Source organism: Benincasa hispida, chromosome 3 (genome assembly GCF_027475165.1).
Source record: "Benincasa hispida cultivar pf3 chromosome 3, pf3_genome.v1.1, whole genome shotgun sequence".
NCBI classification, from domain to species: Eukaryota; Viridiplantae; Streptophyta; class Magnoliopsida; order Cucurbitales; family Cucurbitaceae; genus Benincasa; species Benincasa hispida.
The window spans coordinates 18,185,688-18,209,586 of record NC_143480.1 but is presented as its reverse complement, the minus strand read 5'-3'; the positions used below and the strand labels follow the sequence as shown (position 1 = coordinate 18,209,586).

The window sequence follows — 23,899 nt, the reverse complement described above, 5'->3', positions numbered from 1 at the left end:
AAAGCTAAGATCACAAAAGAACCTCATAAAAGTGTAGAAAGAAATACTAAATTATTGAAATTAAGTCACACGTATTTGTGTGAATTTTAAGTAATTTTAACTAAAAGAGGAAATAGATACTTTACCACTTTTATTGATGATTTCTCAAAATATACTTATGTTTTTTTATTAAAAAATAAAAGTGATGTATTTGAGAATTTAAAAAAAATTCTCCTCGAAGTTGAAAATCAATTTGGTAAAAAAAAACAAAAGAGCTAGAAGTGATAGAGGTCAAGAATATGAATCATTTGAACTTGATTCATATGTTGAATCATTAGGAATAATTTTGTGAGACTACTCCCTATATTCTCCTGCTTCCAATGAAGTAGTAGAGAGGAAAAATATAACCTTAATTGGTTCAATGAATGTTATGCCACTAGAATCATGTACATCTTTTAATCTTATGGGTGAAGCGATTTTGACTGCTTGTCATATGTTAAATAGAGTGCCACAAAACATTATCACTAGCCAAATTTGGGATAGTTTGGGGATGTTTAGCTTTTATAAGACTAATAGATCCTAAAAGACCAAAATTAGGATCTAAAACTAGCACTTTTGTTCTTCTTAGATATGTAATTAATAGTACAACCTATAGATTTCTTATATTGAACCTAATGTGATTTTTTAATCAAATAATGCAATTTTTTCATGAAGAAAATTTTCCTTCAAGTCAAGAAATAGTGGGTTCAAAGCAATGAATAAATTTCTAAATTTGGTTCCTCGATTCCTAGAGATAATAATGACAATAATTCTTCATTTGAATTGAGGAGGAATAAAAGAGTTAGAATTGTGAAAGATTTTGGTTCTGATTTTTATGTTTATAATGTTCAGAAAACATCAATTTCTTTGCAAGAAACTTTAATATCTTTAACATCTCTAGATGCAATTTTCTGGAAAGAGGTTGTAAAAGATGAGATGGAATCACTAATTTCTAATAAAATTTGGAAACTAGTTGATTTACCACCAAGTTGTAAAATTATTAGGTGTAAATGGGTCTTGAGAAAAAAATTTTGAAACCAGATGGTAGCATAGACAAGTATAAAGCTAAATTTGTCGCAAAAGATTTTAAACAAAAGGAAAATTTAGACTTCTTTAATACCTTTTCTCCGGCTACAATAATCATATCCATTAGATTGTTAATTGCAATTGCTGCAATTTTTTATATGAATATTAATCAAATGGATGTGAAAAACAACTTTTTTAAATGGTGATTTAGAAGAAGAAATTTACATGGACCCACTTGAAGGTTTTATAGAACCTGGACAAGAGAACAAAATGTGTAAATTTACTAAATTCCTATATGGCTTAAAGCAAACTCCAAAGAAGTGGCATGAAAATTTTGATTCTTGCAAGTTAAATAATGGTTATAAACCAAATGAATTTGACAAGTGCAACTGTTATAAATCATGGAAAGATTCCCATGTTATTATTTTAGCCTTATGTTGATGATTTACTGATTTTTTGCTCAAATAATTTTGTTATAAATGAATCAAAAAAGTTGTTGAGTAGTCATTTTGATATGAAAGATCTTGATGAGGCTAATTTTATTCTATATATAAAATAAAAAATTCGGATGAATTTCTTCTTGACCATTCACATTATATCGAGAAAATACTCCGAAAATATAATTATTTTGATTGTAAACATGTGTCCACTCTATTTGATTCAAGTGTTCACTTATTTCCCATTGAAAATGAAAGTGATGTAACTAATCAAGAGTATGCTAGTGTGATTGGTAGCCTACGATATGCAACTCATTGTACAAGGACTGACATTGCATATGCAGTAGGAGTTCTTAGCAGACTTACAAGTAATCCAGGTAGAGAGCATTGGCTTACTTTATAAAAAATATCCTACTGCAATTAAAGAATTTTTTTATGTCGACTAGAATACATTGTCTAGGTGATTTTCTATCTACTACATGATATACTTTTACCTTGGGAGGTTGTACTATTTGTTGAAAATCTAAAAAACGGACCATTGTTGTCAACTCCACCATGGAAGCAGAGCTTATTGCTTTAGCTTCTATTTGCGAGGAAGCAAGTTAGTTAAGAGATTTATTATATAAATTTCCAATGTGGGAGAAATCAATACCTCCTATCTTGATAAATTGTGATAGCACTGCCACAATTGGTAGAGTAAAAAATCATTTTTATAACGATAAATTCAAACCTATAAGAAGAAAACAAAATACTGTGAGATCTTATTTGAGTAAGGGATCATTAGTGTGAATTACATTAAATCTTGTGATAATCTTGCAGATCCATTAACAAAGGCCTTAACTAGAGAAAGGGTCGTCTGGAACACATCGAGAGGGATGGAGTTAAAGCCCTTATAATTGTCATGAGTCATATATAAGAATGCTCACCTAGTGATTAAAGCCCTTATAATTGTCATGAGTCATATATAAGAATGCTCACCTAGTGATTAAAGCCCTTATAATTGTCATGAGTCATTTTAATCCTCCCTATGATGTGAGTGCATTATCCTATAAGGATGTGAGGGGATGAGTTTTTCATTAAATTCTTAATAAAATTTGTAGCTCTTATGAGCGGGGTGTGTTATGTTATAGGAGTACCCTTGACAAATTTTACTTATATGGGTGTGAGAGTGGAGCCACTCTCTACGACAATATGGGGCTTATTCTCAATACACTCATGAAATCTCATGATATGCACGAGACTTTAAAGTGCTAACCAATAAATCTCATATCAACACCGAGATAATTATGTGTGGATAATAAGTTTTCTATCTCCCCAATAACCGTTATAATTCAGGTTAGAAACCACTACTAACACTTGAATAGAGATTATTATTTCACTAAAGATTTAATACAAAGTCACACCTTTTATGATGCATGATTATCTTTCTTTTGGCCAATATTATTTTGATACCTATTTTGAATATTTAAAATGAATGAGGGGAATGTTGTTACATTTTCAATATTTAACAACTTTCTCTTGGAGTTTTAATTGAGTTAAAGAAATAGATGTTAATGTACTTGATTTATATACTTAAATAAAAGTTTAACGCACTTGAATTTAGATGTTATTTATTATGAACATTAAAAATCTAAATCTAAATTTGAGTATAAATAGTGGTAGCATCTTTCCCTCGAGACACACAACTTACACAATATATATATATATATATATCTCCCTCTTATCTTTCTCTCATTAGCTCTTTGAGAGCAATTGGCCAAAAGAAGAGTGTTCTTAATTGTGGAGCTTTGAGCTCAACCTTTCAGTGCAAAATAGTTTGACCTACACAACGTTTCGGTTGGATTGTTGTATCCTAAGGGGGACAGACCATAAAAATATTTATTGCACGGTGGTTGATATTATAAAGAGATACATCACACATTATGGAGGGTTTGAATCTTCTTAAAGAGAGCAAGATATCCGTGCCTCAACTAATTATTAACGTATTTATTTTCTCAATATTAATTTCATTTTCCTCTATTATTTGAAATTCCCCTCAAAAAGATCTCAATCAAGTCTTTGTGTAAACAAATTGTAAAAGTTTATTGACAAAAAAAAAAAAAAAACAAAAAACTTTGGCTATCAATGAATTATTATTTTGGTAAAATACATATTTGGTCCTGAAACTTAAGTAGGAGTTTCTATTTGGTTCTAAGATTATAGTCTAAATCTCAATTGTTAACCATTTGGCTTTTGAAAATTAAGAATATAAACTCGACTTCCATCTATTAGTTTCTATGGTTTGTTAACGACATTTTAAAGGGGTGTTTATTTTAAGAGTTAGGTTTGTGATAGGTTAGGCATCCTAAGCCCAACCCTTGTTTGGGGACAAGGGTTTAGGAAATCAAGACTTCCTACATTCAAACCCATGCGTTAGACTTTTTTTTTTCTTTTCTCTTCTCCAATTTAATATAGGAAATTCCCCGGTCAACTTTTGGACACCATCTCCGGTGACTACCATCGGTGTCGGCCAACTTCACTTCCAGCGATCTCGCCAGTCAACTTTCGACCACCAACTTCGGCCACCACGTGCCAACCTTGAAAAACATTAATCAAAACACTTTTAATATATAACAAATCAAACAAACTTGTATATAAAAATACGTATAAGAAAAGAGTTATTAGATGTTTTTATTTTAAAGAGTTTTTATCAAAAGTGTTGAAAATTAAAATAAATTTTTTAAAAACAATTTTTTCTAAGTTATTCTAAAAAAACCCTTAGTTTAATTACGATAAAATTTTCTAAAATACTCTTCTAATTTTTTTCTTTTTTGAAGTTTTGTGTTAAATTATTACCATTTTAGATTATCTTTTTAATTCTCTCTCCTCCCTTTTGTATTAACATTAATGTTTTCTTTATTTTAATAGATTTCATTTATTTTCTTCTATTTTTTCTAGTTGAAAATCGATCATCTATCTATGGGTTCCTTACTTGTATATGTTCTAGGAAAAAAACTCAAGTTCATAAAAGCCTATGAAATTTTATTTCAAAACCTATTAAATCAAATTATCAAATTGTTAAAACAATAAATTAAATAAAATTAGAATTTTAGTCAAATCTCTCTCATTATATATAATATATATAGATATTCTTCTAAATATTTGTTTATTTTAAACTTTAACTATATTAAAATAATTATTATGACAAATTAAAACTAATCTACAGTCTTACTACTAATCAAATACAAGAAAATATTTCACAAACTGAAGATCCCCGACTTTCAAATTTGCACTTCATTCTCCAACTTCTTAAGCGTGCACTACAAACAGGAACATCTTAAGCCTAGGTTACTCCAAAGTATTCTTAAATCCAAGTTTCCTTAACCTCCCTCAGGCTTAACATTCCAAACCTGCGTACCAAACACCCCTAAGAGTTTTCAAACCCCAGGCTTAACATGCCAAACCTGTGTGCCAAACACCCCTTAAGAGTTTTCAAAATCAAAACCAAAATTTGAAAGATAGACACAATTTTTAAAAACCAAATAGTGCTAAATTGAAACCTTCATGATCAACTTGTTTTATGTTTAGGATTTTCAAATTTAAAATTCTCCAAAATATCATTTAAAGATTTAAAAACCTTCAGAATTTATAGTTACACAAATCCACAAAAATATTATATAAAGAAAAAAAAAATAACCGTCTCAAAATCTAATTTTAAGAAAAAAAACACACTCATTCAATCTATCGAAAAAAGAAAAAGGAAAAATAATATCCTTAATGTATAAACGAATATTCTTAAATCACTTATTAACCCAAAAGTTAATTGGTGATTTAAGATAGTATCAAAACAAATGATGATCCAAGGAAGTCCTGTGTTCAAATCTATTACTACGTTGTTTTCTCCCAATCAATATTGGTTTCCACTTGTTTTCATATTTCAAGTTCACAAGTAAGAAAAAATGTTAGATGATATTATATTAAATTTGTCTTTGATCTATCCATTTTAACTTTTAGGTCAATCAGTGATTTAAAAGGTAAGTCATAGAATTCGAAAGCAGAAAATAATCATATTCATTGCTCACACACCAAATATAGGTAAAAAATCAAATCACGACTCAAGGCTATAACTCATTTTCCCTATTTAGAATCAACGTAACTTTGATATAAAAACGTTTTGCTAGTGAACCTGAATCTCAATACCTGTTACTCTAAATCAGAAATTGTGGAACAATACAATACAGCTCAGTTTCTTGATGCGAGATACGGAAACGAAAGTTTTAAAGAATGAAAATTTCCCAATTGGAAATGAGTAATCAATCTACATGATGGGTTTGAACCCAAAAAATGAAATTTGTAGATACACAAAATTGAAGCCGAGAGAGTAAATTCAATCGAGATCCAAACAATTTTGGCTTCTGCAACCTACCAAGAAGATCATCTGATGCAACAGCATCGCTTTGCCATCCAAGCTAGAACTTTGTAAGAAGATGAACTTATTTTTCTCTCAGAATGGGCCATCCTTTTTTGATAATGTCGTTAATCTTGGCATCAATCTGCTTCTGAGTCTTCGGAGGACAGAGATCTGCAGCATATCCATTCATATTTGCTGCCAAAGTGGACATCTCAAGCTCTTCTTCTGGCAAGTTTCCCATTAATTGAAGAAAAAAGGGATTCCTCTTCAGCTCAAATTTCTGCGTGTAAATATGTAGAGTATGAGTGAGATTTTTGACACAAAGGTCTGGCAAATGTAACGATCTGAAACTAAAAATTGATTCTCTTATGATGGGGTCATCCATTTCTAAAGTTACGATGCACTTCATCTTTCAAATGGGAAAAGTGGGACTAGGAGGTAGCCATGGGGTGTTTGGGGTGTTAAGTTGAGTCATGAAGTCTGAAGTTAATATGTTGAAGTAAAAAGTCTGTCTTTGGGGTGTAGAGTTGTGAAGATGGAGTTCCTCAATCAAGTGCAAACTTCAATAGTAAATGTTATTAAAGTTGGTGGAGTTAAAGTTATTTAACACCAACTTATGAAGTTGGTGGGTCAAACACCCCCTAAGTACCAAAAAGACTAGACATCATAACCTTAGTTTGGCTTCAAATAAGAAAAGTGGGGCTGAGGATAACGACTTACTAAGTAGGCAGAGACCAAAGACATCTCAATCTAACTTGTAAAGGTGAGTTGCATGTCAAGCCGCATGATATCTTAAAAGCTGAAATTTCTCCTGATAAATACTTCAAATGATTATATTAATCAATGATATTAACCTGATGTTCAGCCTCAGCAGGATAAAATGCTCCAAGTTCCTGAATTTGAGTAGTTACAGCACTTCCTCTTGACTTCAGTTGCTCTTTTTCTTTGCTGACAGCAGCCAGTCTAGATTCTTCAGTATCATTATTAGTAAAAATGATAGATCTGATACAAAAGAATACATAACACCATTATTAAAGGTTAATTTTATCTAAATCGTGAGCTAGAATTTATAACATAACATACCTGTACTGGTTGCCCACATCAGGACCTTGCCCGAACACTTGCCTAGAATCATGACTGGACCAAAAAACCTCTAAGAGTTGCTTAAAACTAATAAGCTTAGGATCATAATCAACCTGCAAATAATTACAAACCACGTGATAAATAATCAATCACATCAAAACACACATGTAATGTAATGAAACCTACAATGAAACTTTTTTAAGAATTTATATATATCAATAAATGATTCGAAATTTGTAACTTCAAATAATTCTATGGTCCATCAATGATAGCTACAAATTCAAGCACTTATCATAGGGGCAAGTTCCTCAAATAATTTCATCAGCACAATAGAATACAACATCAACTTATCTAGGATTAAGTGAAGACACCGTTGACTTCAAAATTATACAGAACATGCAACCTCACTTGAACAATTTCTTAAATGCATGTAAGTGAATGCCTCATTTGAATTGTAGGTCGTAGGTGCATAAATAAACAAGACGATTTATATTGAAGTTATTAATAATTCCTGTTCCAAGCATCGACAAATCGTCGACAAAAAATAAAACTAGATTTAATCCATTTGCACATCAGAGATCTGCGACAAACAAATTTGACATAACACCAATTGCCGGGCAATTTAAACCTCATTCCTGCCTCGCATAGGGAGAATTTCAAGACAATAAATCCGATCAAGAAAGCAAAACAAGATTGAAAAGGTAAATATACAATATCACCAAATGTATAGACAGGATCTGTCGAAATAATGACATCCACAACACCATCCGAAATGTAGAGTACAGAAAATTCACAAAGGGAAAAGTAAAAATTAAGCAATAAGAAAAATAAGAAATGAAAAGGAGATGAGAAGGTAAGAAGCCGAACCTGTACAGACTCGGCGTGATCCCCCAAGCTACGATATTCAGGATTCTGTTTCGTACCACCGGCGTAGCCGACGGTGGTCCGGACAACTCCATCCAAACAACCAAAGACGGCTTCGGATCTCCAGAAACTTCCCAGAGCAAAAACTGCAGTTTTCAAGGACTGATGGCTTGATGAAATCTTGATTGGTTCCGCGATTCGATTCGGAATTCTGATACAATAAGATTTCCCAGACAGCAGAAAGATGAGGAAGAAGATGATTGTGGCAATGCGAAGGCAGATTGTGGTCTGCAAATGAGCCATTACTGTCTGCGACTCAGGCGGACAGTTCGAGCAATTGAATCATCATTTTAGACATTATGGACTCCAAAATTTAGCAACATGGCTTTTGGGCCAGCAACCCGCTATAATGTTGAAGCCCAGGCCCATTTAAACCCCGAAAAAGGGATCGAAAACCTTGTTTCCCCCATTGTGTTACACCCGTTTTGAGCCATTTTAAATATTTTTCAGATATATTATATTTTTAATGTTGCAGAACTTGAAATTAAATACTTTTTTTAGGCTAAACAAAATATGAAATTGAAATGCCAATATAAACGTAGCTCAACTAATATAATACTTGTACCATTGTACCATTGACTTTGAGATCAAAGGTTTGATTTCCTCATCCCACTTTAATTATATATATATGAGTCTGAAAAATTTAGACCCAAATAAATATCGAACAATAGTATATATATATGAGTCTGAAAAATTTAGACCCAAATAAATATCGAACAATAGTGAACATAGAACGACGGATGGACAATGTTAAAACTTTATATTGCAGGAGTGACAATACGTCTAAACTGAACGAAACTAGTTTAGGTTTCAGGTGATTTAGATATTTTAGAGTCTAATTAGATTTATGAGGTATGGACATTTTTCAATTGTCGAGCTGATATATTTACTTTTAAAAATTAGGGCATTTAACCAGAACAAAACTTCTGATCGAAGAAGGAACCTTCAAGACAATGTGAACACCAAACAGAAATTAAAACAAAAATTCTAAGAATCAACTAAAAATATAATTATCGGACCAAACTTGAAAACCAAAACAAAATTTCAAAATGTAAACACCAGAACTAAATAACAGGTTCTCAAAAAGTTATATTGGTCGTACACGACTAGTCTTGGAAAAATTGGCAGACGAAAATAAAATGGAATGACCTCAAAACCGAAGTAACAATCTAAATTATAATACTGTCTATGCCTTATCAGCTTTAGCGGCAGTTGCTGCAGCTTGTCCTCTGAGCCTACCAGTTCTTCTTGCTGCAATGAGACCAACCTTTTGACCAGGAGGTGCATCACGCCTGACTGTGCTGGCATGCCCAATATGTTGATGGTTACCTCCTCCGTGAGGATGCTCAACAGGATTCATTGCAACACCACGAACCTTAGGCCAGCAGTTCCTCTTCACTCTAAACTTATGGTAAGCATTACCAGCCTTCAAAAGGGGCTTCTCAGTCCTACCTCCACCTGCAACCTGACCAACCATGGCACGGCACCCACTTGGAACTATTTTCTTCGCACCAGATGGAAGCTTGATCCTGATGGTTATTAAAAGATGAACATCAGTCAAAGGTCAGAATGAAGAACGAACTTAAACAAGATAAGTTCTATAGGTTATATAACTGTGTCCTTGAATTCTAAAGTCAAAATGTTTGAATGAATAACACAAGCAACAACCAAATGCCACACATCCGTTCATTATCAATTACACAAAAGAAAAAGGATAAAATTACATAAGCCAGCAAACTTCAAAACATAGCTCAAAATAAGCAATAAGCATCAATTCAATTTAGCACATAACGCCAAACAACGAAAATGGAGATGAACTAACCAATAACTTACACACAAATAAACCCTTGTCTTTGATTCTTAAATTCCAACAAACAGGTATGGAGAAGTCTATGTCAGTTATTCAACAGACATTCGATCAGAACCTATCTTGCAAGCGCCTAACAAGAGATAAATTTCCCAGAACACCCATCAAGGACCATACGAGAAATAACTGTCAAACTTCAGATAGGCTTACTCAATAATTTTTTCCTTCAAAATGCAACCTTGATTTCAATTTGTTTCTACTATCTCTTCTTGACTTACTCTATTTGTTGTCTGATTTTGGTCTGCTGTCTTTTCCAACCTTCAGACCTTCATTTTTATTCCGAACCTCACCCCGAGCTCTGCTCCTCATTCTATTTATTATCCTCTCTTGATATTACATCCCTTCCTTTTTCATCCCCCTCTCTCTTCCCCTCTCTCAAAAGCCTTCTTGCGCCCCCTCCGAGACGTCAATGCAATTTATCTTCTTGAATTGAATATGTTCATAAAATCTTAAAAATAAACTAGAAACTAATTAGACTAGACACCATAACTAGGTTGGTTCAACAAATAACATAATATTAACGCAAAATAATATCCAAACACGATAAACAAAGTAAATTTCTAGATAAGATCAAACGAATTAGACAGACACACAAAAAACCGTCACCATACCTGGAAGTGTCATTATCGGGGTTGTGACTGATAACAATCGCGTAGTCTCCTGAGCACCTGGCAAAAACACCACGGTCACCGACATGGTGTTCGACGTTGCAGACGACAGCACCTTCAGGGATCGATCTTACGGGCAAGACATTTCCAACCACGAGATTTGCTTTCTTCCCGCAGTAAACAAATTGGCCAGTGTACATACCCTCAGCTGCAACGAACAGCTCATTCTGTTTCTTGTACCTGAAAGGATGGCGGAAGGAAACTCGAGCAAGTGGCGCTCCACGGCCAGGGTCGTGAATAATCTCAGTGACGACTCCTTTCAGATAACCATTTCGTTCCCCGAAATCGAGACTTCTGAACCTGGCCGGCCCCTTCCGATGATGGGTGTGGGACTTGAAGACGGATCCCGCTCCCTTACGCTGAGCACGAATTACTCTTCCCATGGCGGCTCCGCGAGATGGGAGATTTTCAGTTCGCTACCTCAGCGATTATAGAGACGTCTAGGGTTTAGACGAATTTATATCACATCAAACTAAGACTGGCTGGCCCATTCTGCTATCCGGTACATTGATGAAGCCCATTTTTGTTGGGCCTTTTGAGGCCTCCGGCCCACAAATGTTGCCTGCATAATTGGATATTTGGATATAAGCAAATAAGGTTGCAAAACATATGAAGATTAAAGAATACTTTGATTCATACGTAACAATTTAATTCCTTTTACGGTTTGTTTAAAAAAACAAACGCACGTTTTAATATTTTGTAGTTTTTTTCTTGAAGAAAATAAGAGAAACAAACAAAACTAAGAAAAGCAAATGCGTGTCACTTATATTTAGCAAAATAAAAGTCTTTAATAGCACCACAACGATATAAAGCACGTAGAGAATCGATCTCATCAAATTAGAGAATCAGTCCCAACACTTAAGCACTATTTATTTCACAAGTTTTCCCATAGAATTTCAGACAGACATTTGTTTCACAAAATTCTATTTTTTAGAATTCGGGATATTATTATTCAGAGATCTTTAAAACATATCTTACTTGGATTTTTTAATACCATGCAAAAGTATAAGATTTTTATGTCGGAAAGATGGACTGTAAAAATATAGCTTGATTAATTAATAAATTAATATCAAGTGTTTATTACTATTAATTTTAATTAATTATTAAATATAAATATATTATTTAGACTTAATAAATTTCGACTAAATATATTTACCATTAATATTTTATTTTATATTCACTATTTAATATAAATTATTATTTTTAATTATCAATATTCTAATTAATTTAATTATTTTTATTAACTAGTTTAATTATATTTAATTAAAAAGTATTTGTTTATTTATTAAATAATTAATTAACATAACAATAAATTAATTAATGTTAAATTTATTTGATCTCTTGTATTTAATTAAGTAATTATTTACTTTAGTTTCTACATACAAATTATTAAATTGAACATAAATATTGAACTTTCAAACATTAAATATCATACGCATCCAAACACGTACATTAATTATTTTAGACATTCAAATCTTAGATATTTAATATCTATATTCACGAAATACTATGATCCAAACCGCTTGTTAGAAGATAATTATCACATTCCAAAGTCTCGGTGATGCCTTCCTTGAGGGCCAAGGCCTTCCCAAGTTCCATAGAAGAAGGAATTTGAAGAAGGACAGGGCCGACCAACTATCAAACAAATCCACCAACGGAAACGGCCAACCAATAGGATTTGAAGAGATGGAAGAACTACCATAAACAACCAACGAATTGCGATGATGCCAGTTTTTTTTCTTTTTATTTTTTAGTTTAAATTATGTAATAATTTATCTATGGAAAATCTGATTAAAGTATTAATATTTTCGAAATTAACTTAGTAACTGATATACACTCACTCTCTTGAATCAGAGTTTGGACCCTTCAACCCTACCATCTTTGTATTAAAAAATGTATCAATGTCAATCCTATTTTCTTTATATAAATTAATTTTTAATCGACATTAACTTTTGAAATAGTTATTATTGTATTTTTCATTAAAAAAAAAACACAAAATAAATTGACAAGAATAAGTTGAATTTATTGTGTTTTCTCCCCTTTAGGATTTAAATAGAATTCTTATTAAAAAAAACAGAATTAAAATATAGTAGTTTATTTATAGCCCGATAGATGGACAATAGTACAAAAATAACGGATCTAGACATTTCAATCAAGAATATACTCCATCTCTACTATATACTGACCGTAACGTAAAATTATATTCTATTTCACAGTCAAATTTTGATTAATGGTTTGCTATTAAAAGCAACAATTTATTGATTGGAAGTTGAATTGATAAAAGATTGTCTACTTGGTAAAATAAAATTTTATTCAACTTGATTAAAGTAATATTTTAAATATCCATGTCATTAGATATCAGGAAAATCAATATTTCAATTTTCTAAAAAAGTCAATAAAAATACAAATACAAATATATATATATATATATATATATATGAATAATTTTTAAAAAAATTATAAATATTCAAAATTCATAAAAATATTTAAATTAGTAAATAATTATTTTACTATTTATAAGAATTTCGCTTTTATCTAAGTTTAAATTTCTTACTATAGATATAAGGGTCATGATTTTTTTAAAATATTTATATTATATTTCATCAAATTTTTTTATGATGCTATGAAATATTGATTCATTATTTATATCAAAGTCAAACTTATGACATAAAAAAATGTCAAGAAATTGAAGACGTGTGGATGAAGATTTAAAACGCTTGATTAAACCAATATTTTGATAGTAAAATTTCAAATGTTTCATATTTTTAAAATGTATATATGTTTGCAAATAATAGTAGTTTTAAACATTTTTAGATCTATTATAAAAATAAATAAATAAAATCTCAAAGGTATAAACTTTTTAAAGCTAACAAAAAAGGAAAGAAAAACCTTTCTTAAATAAAATACTTTTATATGAGCACGTAGAGAAAAAATTACTTATTTAAAGCGTATGTAGCATGTGTATACTTTCATGATTATTTTTAAATTACTAGAAATGTTTTAAAAAATTGTAATGCATGAAAAGTATTTTTCCAAAAGTAAAAAATATATTAATTTAAAAACTAGTTTTGACTCTTGAGGAAATCCCTTGGGTTTGGGCAGTGATAATCCAAAAGGCCTATATATAAATTAATTAATTAAGTAGAATCGCGTTTAAATTTGGTGCAAGTTGGCAAAAAATAGAATTAAAAAACATGATCACTTAAAGTACTTTATGAAGAAGTTTTCAACAAAAAGGCAGGTCAAACTCAAATCTAATAAGCCATCCTAACCTATTGCTCATAATATTACCCATAATTAAATATATTTTATTTTGTAAACTTATTCTCTATATCAATATTTATAATATTATATATATTAAAAAGTAATTTCAATTTCTTTTGAACTCAACATCATATACATAAATGAGATGATTTGAACTTCTAACCTCTTGATCGAAGATATATACCTTAATTAGTTGAACATATATTTTATTTAACCTAGAAACAACGTCATTAAAAGTTAACAAATCGTTATCTTCGTCAATTTTAGAGAAACCTAGAAAGTTGAACTTAGTTGAAACCAACAATAAATAAGGTATTTAAATCCCAAAATCAAACCCACATGCCCTAAAGTTTCCTTATGAAATGCAATGCAATGGTAGTCAACATGGTGTGCCCTACAAACATGACCCTAAAGCCAACCCCATTTTCATCTTACAAACATATGGTCTCCAAACTACTCCCACAAGGAAGGGGAAGGCTTGGTCTCAAAGAATGTTGTCCTAAACTTGCAACTATCCATTATTATGTCATCATCATTATCATTATCATTATCCTTTTTTTTTTTTTCCTTTTAAAACAATTTGGTATTGAAAATTTGTAACAAAAATTGTCATCCATCCAATTTTATCCATTAAAATTGGTACCTTTTAATTTGGTGTTGTGGTCAGATTTGGGGTTCTAGAAAGATCTTTTCCAAAGCATATGAAGGTTTAACCTTTCAGATACTCCCTTTCTCTTGTTGCTTGTTAGGGTAGGAATTTTGGTAGAATGTATTTAATAGTTTTCTTGTCTTTCAAATTCAAATTAAATTTCATTTGGTCAACATATATAAATAACAATAAATAAAGATTGAGATTTTGCGTTGGTTGAATTTTGATTGTAAATCGAGATGATTTCATACTATCAAGTTTTATCTAATAGTACGAAGACTAAGTTCATTAGCCAAAATAAATCAAAGCTAAAAATGTAAAAACTATAACGAAAATTTTAAAATACATCATCTAAAAAGTATAGAACCTATTTAAACTTATTTTCTTTTAATAAGTATTTTCCCGATATAATTTATATACCTTGTTTTATTTATTTATTTTTTAATAAAAAAACAACACTTTGAATTATTAGCTAACTACTAAAAAAAATTGAATTTTGATTATTTTTAAAGTAATATATATATATATATAAACACACCCTTATTTTTAGATATAAAATAGTTATAAACTACTTTTCAAACTCAGACAATATAGTTGATGTTCACATTATTTCACATATATAAATATATTTTAGAGATGAACCAATTAAAGTAAAAATTCCATTTATTGGCTTATAATGGTAACGTGAATAGTAATATCACTGTTGATTGTGATTATCTTATCTTACTTTATCTCATTCCTTGTTTTTTCTTTTTGAATCTTTATAGCTTCATATTATCTCTTAGATACATTTCACATCAAACCTTTATTTTTTTACAAAAATAAAATACGTTTTTTTTTTTAATTCTATCGAACTTCAGCAAAAAAAAATTGTTTCCAATTCTTGAAATAAATTCACATAATTTTTTTTTTATTTTATAAATCTTAAACTTGTTTTTAAAAATAGATTTTAAACTTCCAATTTTTATGTCTAATGGATCACTAACATGTATGCAAATGTTTTTTTAAAATTAATATAATTATTTGACATAATATTACCTAATAATACTTTTAAACTTTCAATTTTTTGTATAATAAAATTATCAATTAGGTCAACTAAATATTACTTGAGAGCTCAATTAAAAAAATAAAAAGGTAGTGTGCTTAAGATTGATTTTTTTAATTTTTTTTTTGAGGAAATTAAGATTGAAATCTAAAATTTGGTAAGATATGCAAATAATAATTTTAAAAAAAGGATGGATGATAATGACGAAGAAAACGAAATTGATTTTAATTAAATTAATCACAGAGTCCTGTGATGTGATGAACTTTGTCTCCATGTAATTAATCACCGAAATTAGCTCATAATCCCTTTATTTGAGACGTAAGTATGGCACAATATCATAAAATTAATGAATATTACGGAAGTTAATTAATAAATTAAAGAAAACAAAACGACACTTAGGCAATAATTACGGGGAAAATAAAAGTCATGTTGTGCGGCTGTTGATAGATAATACTTAATGAAGCAAGGCACGGAAGGTATACAATAAGCACTGTTTGGTAGAATGATCCACTACGTGTGGACATCCCCACCCCCACTCCCATGTGCTTTCTTTTTCTTTTTCTTTTTTAATATTAATCTTTAATCTTCATTTTTTAAAGGATGTTGATTTTGTTTAAACCTAAAGTTTTATAATCTTATCATTAACAAATGATTAAATTATTAAAAATATATATATACTTTTAACTTTGACGTATTTATTTTAAAAAAATATCTTAATTCTTTTAACAGTTATAATAATGTCTCTAAACTTTTGTAAACATTTTAAAACTATCATTAAATTAGAAAATTTTCAAAATTCTATATGCCAATTGAGACATGAAATTATGTGAAAATGGCGAAAATTTAGACCATCACATTGTTTTAGACCACTGCTACACTGTACATAATTCTTATTTCAATTAAAAATTCTAAATGATTTCTATTATAAAGTTAATTCTGATAAAACCAAACAAAAAAGTAAAACTATATATATTATAATTTTTGCTTTAACAAATTGCACTCTATTTTTATTACTCAATAGTTGTGGATTATTTTATGATGAATTTTGGATTGTGAAACTTACTCCTCCTTATTCAACTTTGAATTCCATTTTCCAATTCAAGGATCTAATGTGTCAATGGAGAGGAAAATAACATGATTACAAGAATTCTAAACTTACAAATTAAATTATGTTTGATGTTAAAGAGATATATTAATATTAGAAATACTCTAGTGTATCTTGAAATCCACGCTTCTTTTTCTTTTCTTTTAACAATATATAAGGTGTGGAATCGAAATTCTAACCTCGTAATTGATAGTACAAACTTTTATATCATATGAACTACACTCAATTTGGCAACTCCACTAATCTTTTCATGGTCCACTCTAATTACACAACAAAGATGAACTAAAAAATATTTAATTAACAAGAATAAATCTGAATTTATTACGTGAAAAACTTAAAAGATGAGTATAGTCCAAGATGTACATATGAAAATAACATTTTTTCCAACATATAGTTAAAAGCGACTTAGAATATTTTTAATCCAAACTCCATAATACACATAAAACTAAACATCAAAATGATTTGCCTAGTTTTATTTGAAACAGAGTATGAAAAACCTGAAACTTTTTGCTTTATACTATTAATGGTAGATTCAAGAAGATCGAGAACATAACACAATAATAGAAAGATCAAATCCCTTGCAAGGTTTTGGCATTTCATCTTAATCACCCAAAAAAAAAAAAAGCAAAGAAAAATAATATATGCTTTAGCTTCACAGTTTGAAAAAAACTGCACAACCAAATTTTTACAATATATAATCAAAGATGATTTTACGTCAATGATCGTGTTAAAAAAGAAGAAAAAAAAAGGGGGAACTGCTGCAAAAGGAGGAGGGCAAATTTGGCTCCTTCCAATTCCTTCTTTCCAATTAATAATCAAACAACTTGAAAAAAAAAAAAAAGAAAAAAAAAAGAAAAAAGAAAAAATGATGAGTATTTGTATTTGTTTGATCTTCATCTGATCTTAATCATAGCAGTTAAGGAACGAAAAACAACTTCTTCACAAGGGATAGTGATTCCCATGTCATGGCTGAAACCAAACTCCTCCTCTGCTCTCTGCAGCAGGCTTTGGAACTGCGGATGAGCTAGCCACGATATCGGGACAATGTATCGGCTTCGGTTTTCTCCGACATAGACAGGGAAATGGCCTTTTGGGACGTCGTCGGGGAGACCGTCTTCATTGCAGCCATTTGATCTCTTGCCAAAGCTTGAACATCTTTTGAGAATATGTTTAAAGGAGGCAGAGGGCTGAAGTAGATTAGCCTTTTTGATAGCCATAATATTATAAGAGTAGAAAAAGTATGTGTGTTTTGTGGCTGGTGGGAGGGAGGGAGGAATATGATAGATAGATAGATAGATAGATTGAGTTTTGAATATAAGTTTGAAAAGAAAATGGAGAGATTAAAGAGGGTATTTAAGAGGAAGAAGAAGAAAAGGAATGAGAAACAAAATCATGTGAGATGTTGGGAGTAAACAACAGACCACAAGAGTTTTAAGCCAATTGTGTATTGGAAGAGTTTGCATATTGCCAACCTAAGTGGGTCTTTTCTCTAACCAGTTGGGTCTCTTAAACACACAACATGGGGCCCTCCCTCTCACCCATTCATCATTTTTCACAGCTTAGATTTTGGGGAGATGAGTTTCGTTCAGGTGGAATGGGTTAGAACATTGCATATATTGACAAAAAATTTCCACTAACTACCAAATCCACAACTTACATATTACATTTGATTATCAATTAAAAATGACTAGCAACCCAACATTTTCCAAAGAGAATAGGAACAAGTTGTCGATAATATAATATGGTTACACTTCACGAGAGTAGTATTAGGATTTGTCTCCATTACGCACATAATATAATAATGATTATTACAGACTTAGTTTTTTTTTTTTTTTTTATTGTGTCTATTTACATTTCTAAACTTAGAAAAATGTTTACGATGTGTTTGAAATACATTTTCAAGTGTTTAATTTAAAAAAATTAGTCATTTTGAAATAAATAAATGTATTTTAATAAGTTTATCCAAAGTGTTTAAATAAAAATAAATTTTTTAAAAAACATTTTTTTACTCAAATCAATCCAAATGGGTCTTTAATAGGTCTCTAAATTTTTAATTGTGTTTAGTAGATCCATTATTTTTTTAAAAAAAAATGGAAAATTCAAGACTAAATAGAGAATAATAATAATTTATTAAGGTACTTCAACATCTTTGACCATTTATTGAGGCTCTTCACACGCATAGGTTGAACAGAGTGTGGATTCATTAATTTTGGCATTGAATTGAATTGTATTGTTAGACCACATGACCATTCTACGCTACAGCTCTTAGCTTGTTCTATGTAAGAAAAACATTCCACAGTTATTGGTTGTTCATTTGGTAAGAATTAAACCTGTTTATTTAGGGGGAAAAAAAGTTACCAATGTATTTACAAGAACACACACAGAGAGATCCAAGAAATTGACAGCTGATCAGAAAGTTGAAAGCAAAGAGCAAATATTTCGGGAATGCCAGAGCATTTCAACAAAGACGTGCTATAAAATGAAAGCAAATTCTATATTACATGTTTCCCACATGAGACTTAAAGAACTCGTAAATGTCGATTTCCTGGTAATATTTTTAGGAGGATTCAAACCATAGATCTTGTAGTTACTAACACACTTATATGTCAATTGAACTATGCTCGGTTTGACTTTTTTTGTCCTTTTTCCTTTTTTTTTCTTTGATAGAAAACAATATTTTAACAACTTCCTCATAACTAGGCTACACAAAGCCACTTCACCAGATTGAAGGACCAAACTCGAGATTTTGTCTTACATATTTGGCCTGTTCAACCCAAATCTTGAGGCTCTGTATCAACAAAATCCGCTCAAGTAAAGACTTGTGTTTCCAACTCAGTTGTGGAGTGGTCCAAGTCCAGGACATACGGTTCTACTTTCGGGCACGAAGTAGAATAGATTTGACTTATAGTACCTTATTTAGGTAGTGGACCATGGAGAAGAAACTTTGTTTCTTTATTCTTAACTCTCTGTGTACTGGTCTGTCCCTTGGATTACACAAGTTTGTCTTTGAAAGCTCAGCTTAGCTCAAAGCTAGGTAGATGTTGGCACATTCGAACGATTCAAAAACCGTCGCATTCCAAGACTGTTGTTACCTGTTTACCTGTATGTGAAATGAAACATCTATAAATGTTAATAGTAAATAATGCTGAGAGATGAAAGGATACACATATTGAGTAAAGAATATGTCATTATTCTCCTAGCTAGTTCCCTTGAATGTCTCCACATCAAAAGACCACCCATGTGGCAATCCAAAAGCTGGAAATACACAAGTTCAAGATACTATAGAGTTTTGATAAAAAAGAGTTTTATCTTATGTAAATGAGCACCACTCATATATCCAGCCTTACTTTGCTGACTTGCTTCAGTTTCCCATGTTCCAAGGCTCAAAAGCAATCTCGTTGGCTATAATATAAGCAGCCACTCTGTCAACACAACTGACGTAGGACAGCCAAATTCACCTTCTAATCCTTTCCAATTCTCACCCCATTGAGAATTATTAGGGTAAATGAGTAGAGCTCCAAACTGCCTGCATTCAGCAATTTCATAAAAAGCAGGCTTTTCAATTCCGTTGTGGGGCATATAAATGGGAGCTTCTACCAATCCAATAATGTCATTAACTTCAGCTATCTGAGCTTGAAAATTTTTCTAATTTCCATGTACCGATATTAACGCAGCCAGAAGCAATAAATACGAGAATAGATAGGCATTATCCATAGAAAACAGCTGTCTGCACAATCTGCGAGCTGCAAAAAAATGATGGAATAAGAGAGAAGGATGAACTATCATTGTCAGTATTTCCTGTGAAGCTGAGGCCATTTTTACTAAGCAACAAAAGACAATTTCCTTTTAGCACATGGTGACCTGAAAATCTGATGATATCATAAGCATGTTTATCATATAAAAAACAAGATTATTTGCCACTCCAGTCTTCGGTGTAAAGAAAACCTTAAATAGTGCAAGATCATACTTTTATATATTCTCCTTGACTTAATCATTATTAGATTTTTTTTTTTTTTTTGGGAGTTCCATTAATCTCTTTAATTTATAGAAAAACAAAATTATAGAAAGGGAAAGAAACTATATGAATGAAGATTTTCTGGCTTCCATTCCATGTTTGTGCACCCACAAAAACATAATAATGCCAGTAAACTGATCACTACGCATGGGTTTAAAATGGTAAACCAGGAACACCACAGAAACATACGGTGAGGATTCAATCAACTACATTATTTCAGTTCACAATGGTCAATCATAAATTACAATCATCTGGAGCTCTTCTGGAACTTCTTAAGGACTTGGGGCTGAGCCAGAGTACCTGCAAATCTTTTAAGTCTATGTCCAAGGGGCAATGCACCTACTAGACAATTTGAAGAAAGCAAAAATGCTAGAGAAATCATATTCTTCCCTTCATCTCTTGCTTTTAAGAGGATCATAATCCAAAAGAGAGAGTTTGAAAAGTGTCCTGACATTCACATCACCCCAAAAGATGGTCGAGGAGAGGATGGAGAAGCGGAGGCTGACCACATATTTGTTCATTGAACTTTTGCCTAGAGAGTTAGGCTCCACTCCAGGTCTAAATCCAAAGCTAAATTTGCATTCAGATCTACCTACTCTTTGAAATATTTCAACAGAGAAACAGCAGAATTTTTTAGGATTGGAGTGAAATTATGCAAGGCTTAAGGTTTAATATTTTTAGCTAGTAATTCAGGAACGGGACTTCCTGTAGCTATTTCTTCTTTTATACACTTGCCAATTAGATAGGGTTTCTTAATGGCAATCTCCTTGGCCCATTGGATTTTGCAATGATTGCCAGTTCTTCCTTCCCCTGCGGATTCATCTTCATCAATGCAGATGTGGAGCATCAATAAAAAAATGAGTGATTGAGCACAAGTGAAATAACAAGTTTACTAAGAGCGACAAATCCTACTTTAATTTACTTTAACTGCATGGATATTTTAAAGAAAAACTCAATACATCGTTGTGTACATTGACCTGAACCATGAGAACAGGCAAGTAAACCTAATTACATCAAAAAACTCCATCAGCCTCCAGCTTATCAAGTAAATTCATAACCAGCAGTTGGTTTTGAAAACTGAGGTAGTCCATCCATCACACTGAGTTGTCGTCTCAATTTGACAATATGAGCTTGCACCTAGCAGATCAACCATAATGTTAATGCAAAAATCTACGTTCTTAATCATGAGCCTTCCGATAGATTATCGCTCATGGGATCAGAAAAGAAAGAATAAGCTAATAATGATTGATTTTGAATTAACACATCATGTAACCAGAACCAATATTCCTATTTTAAATAAAAAAGTACTTATAAAATTTTACAATAAAATCCACCAAAGTCTAGGAAATGTCAATTATAAGTGGACTTCAATTTTCCACAGTTTGACATATTATTACACTGCCACCAACAAGATGAAGAAGACCATCAAACAAACATATATTAACTCTTACAAAAAGAAGAAGAAGAAGAAGCAAACATATATTAACAAAATCACTGATCATTGTGTTGTAAGAAAAAGCCAGTAAGTGTGTTCTGTTTAGAAACTAAAGTATTTCAACAGGTAGAAAGAGAACAATTAAGACATAGGAGAAAATATTATTCAGAAGCGAAGGATGTAAGAAAACAAGATATTCATACTTGTTGGCGAGCAGCTGCAAGTTTTAACAACTCGTCTGCCTCTGAGAAATTCAGGAACCATTGACTAAGGGGATGATCTTTAGTGTCGCCTCTCTCCCTTTCTGCTATGTTATCAATTGATGCTGCATATATCCAATTATTGAATTAACTTAGAGACTGCAACAGCAGCTAAGAAAGACAAAATAACAGATAATTACCAGGATTGGGTAGATTGAAACCAGCAGGAAGTCGAGGCACAACAACAGCTGGATGATTCTGAACACGAGAGAAAAATGTTTCGGATGGATCGGGAAACACAATTTCATTGTAAGATTCCACCACAACAGGTTTCTTTGTTGTTTGTGGACCAGACTCATCTTCAGGGTACAACTTCAGATGGTGAAACCTATAATAATTTAAAATAGTCATTAACATAGGATTTGCTTCTTACCCCCACAACTCAAGTTGGATAACTCTCTATCACATACCCCTATTATTCCTTTCTCATTTGATCTACTCTTTACTGTCTCCCGATTATTTCATATTCGATAAAATCACAATCAATGCCACAAGAAAATAACAATAACTTACAGATCTAATTGTTTATCGCAGACGTCGCTGTGGAAAAAAAGTGTGATGGCAATCTCAAATTCTCCCCAACCACATTCTGATAACTCAAAAGGCGGGGATTCAACCACTCTTGTTGGGTTATTAAAGCTAGGATGCAACTGAAACACAACTCTCTTTATCACCACCCCGAGATCCTCATTAGTAGCACCACGTACATAGACTGTCCATTTATGTGACTGGGACCTAAAGGGGAAATTTTATAATCTTCGTTAGCCAAATGCCTGAAAGGAGGAGGGGAAATGAGGCAGCCCCTGAAGGATGTAAACTCACTCGCTAGCCTTCCTGCCAAGGTAAAATGCGATGGTTCCACAGACTATTGGTACACAGATTTCCATGTCTTTAAGCTTCCTGCTAGCATTCTACAGTAGTAGAAAATGCCATGAGATTAAATGGGGCTAGTTCAATGTGGTACAAATTTTTCATAGATAAACAATTTAGAAAACCTATGCCCACATAAAACTCAAGGATTTCGTTATCTATTATGTCTCTTGAACTACGAGTACCAACGTCAAAAATCAATGAAACTAAGGAAGGATAAGTCTGAGAAATATATACAGTACTTTTCAAGACAGTCAGAAAGATCAAGTATGAAAAAAATGAAGTATGAGAACCTTGGCATCGCTTCCTTCGGAGGATTTTGAGATTTTGATGCGCGGTGGCTTCGTACCAGATCCACCTTCGTCGGCCGGCGTTTCACCTTGTTTTCTGCCGGACATTGAGTTGGCCCTCTAAGTCTATGGCAATTTGATCAACAGATTACAATTTCCTTTCATTCAATTTCATAATTTCGTGGGAACTCAAACGCGCGAATCTGAATTGATTGGGGGGTTAGGGTTTAAGAAGGTTCTACCCCAGAGCCTATGATGATATTTAGTCCAACTTACCATCCCCTTAATCATCATTGTATATATATATCCCGTTCAACAATTGCACGGTATAGATCTACTCCTTTAATATGATTAATTAATATTGTGTCTAATATTCGGATTGACTACTATTTTTGTTAGAAAAATTTTTAGTACTATGAAAATATTTTATATTACCTCTTTTCATTGTTGGTAAATTTTAAAGATTACGTGGAGTCCACGAAAAAAATAAATGATAAAATAATATATTATTTAATAATATTTCAAATTAGGAAGGGAATGATAGTACTGTCGT

The 23,899-nt window shown here is 31.6% G+C and overlaps 4 protein-coding genes and 1 long non-coding RNA gene across 5 annotated transcripts; all 5 read right to left on the bottom strand.

Annotated features, from left to right (window-relative positions):
* Positions 1 to 5,632: 5,632 nt before the first annotated feature.
* On the bottom strand, positions 5,633 to 8,194 carry MSRA5 (Peptide methionine sulfoxide reductase family protein). The gene is made up of 4 exons (XM_039025388.2): positions 7,822 to 8,194; positions 6,955 to 7,067; positions 6,726 to 6,873; positions 5,633 to 6,151 (listed from the first exon to the last, which is right to left on the bottom strand). The coding sequence occupies exons 1-4, from the start codon at positions 8,119 to 8,121 to the stop codon at positions 5,954 to 5,956; spliced, it is 759 nt and encodes a 252-aa protein (XP_038881316.1). The 5' UTR covers positions 8,122 to 8,194; the 3' UTR covers positions 5,633 to 5,953.
* Positions 8,195 to 8,920: 726 nt separating this feature from the next.
* Positions 8,921 to 10,858, bottom strand: EMB2296 (Ribosomal protein L2 family). The gene is made up of 2 exons (XM_039027740.2): positions 10,357 to 10,858; positions 8,921 to 9,407 (listed from the first exon to the last, which is right to left on the bottom strand). The coding sequence occupies exons 1-2, from the start codon at positions 10,794 to 10,796 to the stop codon at positions 9,065 to 9,067; spliced, it is 783 nt and encodes a 260-aa protein (XP_038883668.1). The 5' UTR covers positions 10,797 to 10,858; the 3' UTR covers positions 8,921 to 9,064.
* Positions 10,859 to 17,039: 6,181 nt separating this feature from the next.
* On the bottom strand, positions 17,040 to 17,986 carry LOC120074301 (SAUR-like auxin-responsive protein family). The gene has a single exon (XM_039027387.2). It carries the CDS (start codon positions 17,691 to 17,693, stop codon positions 17,370 to 17,372), a length of 324 nt encoding a protein of 107 aa, XP_038883315.1. The 5' UTR covers positions 17,694 to 17,986; the 3' UTR covers positions 17,040 to 17,369.
* Positions 17,987 to 18,949: 963 nt separating this feature from the next.
* On the bottom strand, positions 18,950 to 20,219 carry LOC150037081 (uncharacterized). Its single transcript, XR_016528726.1, has 2 exons — positions 19,824 to 20,219; positions 18,950 to 19,576 (listed from the first exon to the last, which is right to left on the bottom strand). It is a non-coding gene; the product is annotated as an uncharacterized LOC150037081 (long non-coding RNA).
* Positions 20,220 to 21,384: 1,165 nt separating this feature from the next.
* TAF14 (TBP-associated factor 14) lies at positions 21,385 to 23,663 on the bottom strand. Its single transcript, XM_039025150.2, has 6 exons — positions 23,350 to 23,663; positions 23,009 to 23,097; positions 22,700 to 22,921; positions 22,327 to 22,514; positions 22,130 to 22,251; positions 21,385 to 21,628 (listed from the first exon to the last, which is right to left on the bottom strand). Exons 1-6 carry the CDS (start codon positions 23,452 to 23,454, stop codon positions 21,533 to 21,535), a joined length of 822 nt encoding a protein of 273 aa, XP_038881078.1. The 5' UTR covers positions 23,455 to 23,663; the 3' UTR covers positions 21,385 to 21,532.
* Positions 23,664 to 23,899: the final 236 nt, after the last annotated feature.